We start from the raw sequence: 6120 nt of genomic DNA on the forward strand, positions 1-6120 counted from the left end.
GGGCTGAATTCTATTCTAGAGAGCTTGAGAAGAGGACTGCCATAATGATCTCTCTTTTTTTGTATTAAAAAGGAGAGGATCCTCTTGGATGGCCCCCTGTTAGCTGGGTACAGAGAGGAAACACCCCCTCTCCCCCCACCCAAATAACACGTGAACCCTCCCTTCCCCTTAGAATTTTAAAGCACTCAGTAAGCACTTGATGACCATACCCCTTCCTACCTCTTACCATTTTGAATTCCAAATACCATCCAGCCCACACACTCCACTCCTTTTATGCCAACCTACTCACCAAACCTTGATCTCATCTATCTCATCACCGACCCCTCACCCATGTCCTCCTTCTGTCTTGGAGTGCTCAGCTCCTTCATAACTGACAAGCAATCACTCTCCCCACCTTCAAAGCCTTATTGAAATCCTTCAAGAGGTCTTCCCCAACTAAGCCTTCATTTCCTCTTCTCCCACTCCCTTTTGTGTCACCCTTTCACTTGTTTTCACCCTTTATTCACCGTACCCTCAGCCCCATAGCATTTATTTACATATCCGTAATTCATTTATATTAATGAATATTGAATATAGACTATAGTGTATAGACCATAAGCTCCTCGTGGGTAGGGAACACGTTTACCCACTCTCCCAAGAGCTTAGTTCAGTTCTCTGCAAACAGTAAGCACTCAATAAATACAATTGATTGATTGCAAAGAGCTTCTCTGTGAGTTCAAAATGCTTTAGGTGAAGGTAGTAGTTATCCCTCTTTTTCAAATGGGGAGAAACTGAGCCCTAGGAAGGGGGTGGGAGATGAGGAAAGAAGGGCTTAGTCGCCTTATCTCCTTCCTCTCCCCACAGCACCTGTATATATGTATATATGTTTGTACGTATTTATTACTCTATTTTATTTGTACATATTTACTATTCTATTTATTTTATTTTGTTAACATGTTTCGTTTTGTTGTCTGTCTCCCCCTTCTAGACTGTGAGCCCACTGTTGGGTAGGGACCATCTCTATATGTTGCCAACTTGAACTTCCCAAGCGCTTAGTACAGTGCTCTGCACACAGTAAGCGCTCAATAAATACAACTGAATGAATGAATGAATGAACGGAAGACCTCTTGAAGGAGAAGTGCCTTCAATAAGGCTTTCAAGAAGGGGAGAGTTATTGTCTGTCATCTTGTGGTGACCCGCCACGGAGAAGCCACCCAACAAGGTGTATAGCACATACATCAGTCAATCAGTGATATTTATCGAGAGCTTACTTTGCCCAGAGCAATGTACTAAGCACTCTATAGGGTACAGTATAACCAGGTTGGTAAGCATACTCCCTGCCCATGGGGAGCTTATGGTTCAGAGGGGAACCCTCGTGTTGGGCTGGGTGTATCTCCAAGACAAGTCCCAAATTGCGTGGGTGTTGGGGAGACAGCTTCGCTGTGGCTGTGCTCGGATTCTCGCATCAGGTGAAGGGAGCCAGACTCTCCCTGGGGGGGTCATTTCAGGGATTATTTAGACAATTTGTCCCTATTCCCTGGTTCAGCACCATGATGGGCTGCTGCTGCTGCTGCTGCTGCTGCTGTTGTTGTTGCTGTTACCGGTCTTCGCAAAGGAGAGGATATACAGCACTTACGTACATGTCTGTAATTTTATTTATTTATATTTAATGTCTGTCTCCCCCTCTAGACTGTAAGCTGCTTGTGGCAGGGACTGTGTCTATTGTTCTATAGAACAATTTTTCTGTGTCTATTGTTCTTTTGTTCTTTAAGCTACTCTCAAGCGCTTAGTACAGTGCTCTGCACACAGGAAGCCCTCAATAAATACGATTGACTGACTGACCCATCCACCTTTATAAGCAGTGTGGCTTAGTGGAACGAGCACAGGCTTGGAATTCGAAGGTCATGGGTTCTAATCCTGGCCCCGCCACTTGTCAGCTGGGTGACCTTGGGCAAGCCACTGAACTTCTCTGTGCCTCAGTTACCTCATCTGTAAAATGGGGATTAAGACTGTGAGCCCCATGTGGAACAACCTGAAAACCTTGTATCTATCTCAGCACTTAGAACAGTACTTGACACATAGTAAGCACTTAACAAATACCATATTATTATTGTTATAACTTGCTGGGAGGCAAGGGTGTGGAACTGCTGCTGCTTCTGATGATTGTGCCATAGAAACTTTCATCGGTTTCTATTTGTAAATTTGCATTTGATTTGATTCAAGTCTTAGGGCTTTAGGGCTGGAATCCTGTGGGGGACATTTTTCAAAGCAGCCTTTCCAAGGAGCCCTGCCAGAGGCTCCAGAATCCCACAAACACCCCATTAGTGGAAATGATCCCTGCACCATACATGTACTGTTTGGGGGATTTTCTCATATTTGGGGTCTTTAGTGTTGTGTATACTAGATTTGCTCCTAATGCCAATTTTATTATATAAATCAGAGAAAGAATTGTAGCCTAGTGGATAGAGCACAGACCTGGGACTCAGAAAAACCTGTGTTCTAATTCCGGCTCCACCACCTGTCTGCTGTGTGGGCAACTCACTTAATTTCTCTGTGCCTCAGTTACCTTGTCTGTACAATGGGGATTAGGACAGTGAGCCCCGTGTTGGACTGCATTCAACCTGATTTGCTTGCATCCATCCCAGCCCTTAATTCAGTGCCTGGCACATAATAAGTGCTTAATAATTATTATTACTATTGTGTATAGCCCATAAACAGAAAATTGATATTTTTTTTGTAGAAAGTCCACTAGATGGCAGACCTAGAGTTTAGGGTGCAGCTATTAGGCCAAGGTAGTGATTAGTGGAAAAATTAGGGTACTTTGCAGTACAGTGATTGCAGTACAAATGGGGAATAGGAAAGCAGGACTCAGAGTCGCTCATCTTTTTCATTTAGTTTGGTGTTTTTCTCTTCTATCCAAGGTCAGATGGGGACTTGTACTTACCAAGCGCTTAGTACAGTGCTGTGCACACAGTAAGCGCTCAATCAATATGAGTGATTAACCATGTTTAATTCCCAGTTGTGGATTCTCTCCCAGCTCTTAATCTAGTACTCTATACACAGTAAGCACTTAATAAATACTATTAGAAGGTCAAAGGAAAACTCAAGAAGATATCTGAAATCCAAGAGATCTGCTCTCGAAAGTATCATCCAGTGGAATTCCCCTTTTTTCCACCTCACTTCTTGACCCTGATCCTAGACACTGGATTATCTCTTGGTTAAACTGAACTTGAAGTTTGGGATTAAACCCATTTTGGCCCTCAATTTTTCCCTGCCAAAGGAGCAGGCTCTCTACTGACTGAATCCGTCTAGACTGTAAACTCCTTGTGGGCAGGGAACATGTCTACCAACTCTATTGTATTTTACTCTCCCAAGTGCTTAGTACAGTGCTCAGCACACAGAACTCAGTAAATATGATATAAATAAAATATGAATATTATTGCCTGAGGGAGCAGCATGGCCTAGTGGAAAGGGGAATCAGAGGACTTGGATTGTAATCCCAGCTCAGCCACTTACCTGCTGTATGGCTTTGGGCAAGTCACTTAATTTTTCTGTGCCTCAGTTCCCTCATCTGCAAAATAGGGATTCAATCCCTGTTTTCTCTCCTCCTTAGAACGTGAGCCCTATGTAGGACCCAATTATCTTGTATCTGTCAAAGTGCTTAGTACAGTGCTTGGCACACAGTAGGCTCTTAACAAATATCACAGTTGTTGTTATCATCATCATCAAACTCAGGCCCTCCAAGCAGAGTCAGTCTGAATCCTTGAACTTTCCAAACTATTGCCTTTCTGCAGAAGCACTTGGAAGTATGGAGCATCTCTATAGAGTCTCCCCCTTCTAGACTGTGAACCCGTTGTTGGATAGGGACTGTCTCTATATGTTGCCGACTTGTACTTCCCAAGCGCTTAGTACAGTGCTCTGCACTCAGTAAGCGCTCAAGAAATACGATTGAATGAATGAATATAAACTTCTTGAGAGCAGGAACTGGTTCTTCAGAGGGGACACTGCAGTGCTGGGCTGACAGTAAATGTTGATTGATGGTGAAAATCTTTTCTCTCTGCCACTAAGGGATGGGGGGAGGGAGGGGTTCTTTCAGGAGCTTGGGCGATGCCGGTGGTGGAGGTGAATGATGTATAGTGAGTTTTTCAGAAGCTGAATCCTCAAAGCATGCACGGCCCTGAAATGTGCTTTTCTCATTTTACTTGGGGCTTGCATTGGTATCAGTGAATTCAATTAGAGAGCAGGAGGATGGGCAGAGTTAGTGCATCTTGTAGATGAGATGATGGTTTTCCTTGACACATTAACTGAGTTTTCTGGTTGTCAAAATGGAAAAGAGAATTTTCCCTACTGATCACTGACTTGAAGTGTAGAGATTGTCTAGCACTAACCAAGATGTATTTGAAACAGGGAGAAGACTCAGAGGAAAAGCCTTCTACAATGTCAATGGGAAAGTATACTGCGAAGAAGACTTCCTAGTAAGTAAGAGGTTTTTGCCCCTTCATATTCTTCACCAAGTTTTGCTGTATGGCTAATGATTGCAGGGTTGACGTGCATCCTGAGACTGGATTTGCGGAGGACGTTTGGATCCTGGCTGTCTGTAGACTGTTAGGTCATTATGGGCAGCGAATGTGTCTGCTAATTCTGTTGTATAGTACTCTCCCAAGTGCTTAGAACAGTGCTCTGCACATAGTAAGTGCTCAGTAAATCCCATTGAGTGATTGATTATCTGTCGTCATGGGGGAAAGGGAAAACTCAGTGATCCCAAACCCCATTTTAGTCAACAGTTTCAACCGCCTTCCCCACCAAGAGTTTTAGCCAGAGTTCACAAGTAGCATAAATTGTCTGGCTTGCTTTCAGTCTCCTTTCATTTCTCCCGCCGTCTTTTTTTATGATATTTGTTGAGTTCTTACTATGGGTCCAACACAGTTCTGGAGTAGGTACAAGTTAATTAGGTTGAACAAAGTCCTTGTCCCACATGGGGTTCACAGTCTCAGTAGGAGGAAGAACTGGAGAACTGAGGCACAGAGAAGTTAAGTGACTTGCCCCAGCTTATTCAGCAAGCAGTTGGCAGTGTCTGGAACCCAGGTCCTCTGACTCCCGGGCCTGTGGTCTTTCCACTAGGTTATGCTGATTGTCCTTGCTGGGTTGCTATATTGAACAGTTAAGTAAGGACTGGATAATCTGTCCTTGGATAAGGGAGAATTAGTAGTGTATCATTGTCTTTGCACATCTGGGTCCAGGGAGAAGTGAGAGTGACTGGAGGAATTGTGGAAGCCTTGTGATTTGTTGTGGGCAAGGATTGTGTCTGTTACATTGTTATATTGTGTTCTCCCAAGCCTTAGTACAGCGCTCTGCACACAGTAAGCATTCAATAAATACGATTGACTGGACTGGCGCCACAAGCTTTGCCGGATGTGAGTTCCAGCTCCTGTGCCTTTCCCATCACAGCATGAAGGAAAACCTTTTGACTGGGGCTTGTTGCTGTGAACAGAGTTGCACCGCTTTAATCCCAGCTCCACAACCCACGATGCTTTGGGATTGAGTGGCCAAACCACAGTCAATCAGTGGTATTTATTGAGCACTTAGTTTGTGGAACCCTGCATTAAATGCTTGGGAGAGTACAGTATATCAGAGTTGGTAGACAAGTTCCCTGCCTATAACCATTTAGGTTCTAGAAGTTTCCTCCATTGCCCCTCCCTTTGTAACACAATAGCCCCTTTGGTGCTTCTGTGAGTTGTTGATGGTGTAAGATCATTACTGTGTCTGCTAAGTCAATCAATCAATCTTATTTATTGAGCGCTTACTGTGTGCAGAGCACTGTACTAAGCGCTTGGGAAGTACAAGTTGGCAACATATAGAGACAGTCCCTACTAAGTCTGTTTAATTGTACGTCCCAAGTTCTTGGTGCAGTGCTCTGCACATATCATTGTGTAGTGGATAGAGCAAGGAAGTCAGAAGATCTATTCCCGGCTCTGCCGCTTGTCTACTGTGGGATCTTGAACAAGGCACTTCACTTCTCTGTGCCTCAGTTAACTTATCTGTATAATGGGGATTAATACTGGGAGCCCCATGTGGGACAGGGATCGTGGCCAACCCCATTTTCTTGTATCCACCCCAGTGCTTAGTACAGTGCCTGGCACA

At 44.1% G+C, this 6120-nt stretch overlaps 1 protein-coding gene across 1 annotated transcript in view; it reads left to right on the forward strand.

Moving 5' to 3' along the window:
- LOC119935145 (WT1 interacting protein) overlaps positions 1-6120 on the forward strand; it is a 107162-nt gene that overhangs the window by 75403 nt on the left and 25639 nt on the right. Inside the window, exon 3 of the mRNA XM_038754798.1 lies at positions 4387-4454. Within this exon, the coding sequence (XP_038610726.1) occupies positions 4387-4454 (68 nt within the window). The remainder of the gene's footprint in view (positions 1-4386; positions 4455-6120) is intronic.

This window comes from Tachyglossus aculeatus, chromosome 11, assembly GCF_015852505.1.
Source record: "Tachyglossus aculeatus isolate mTacAcu1 chromosome 11, mTacAcu1.pri, whole genome shotgun sequence".
Classification (NCBI taxonomy): Eukaryota; Metazoa; Chordata; class Mammalia; order Monotremata; family Tachyglossidae; genus Tachyglossus; species Tachyglossus aculeatus.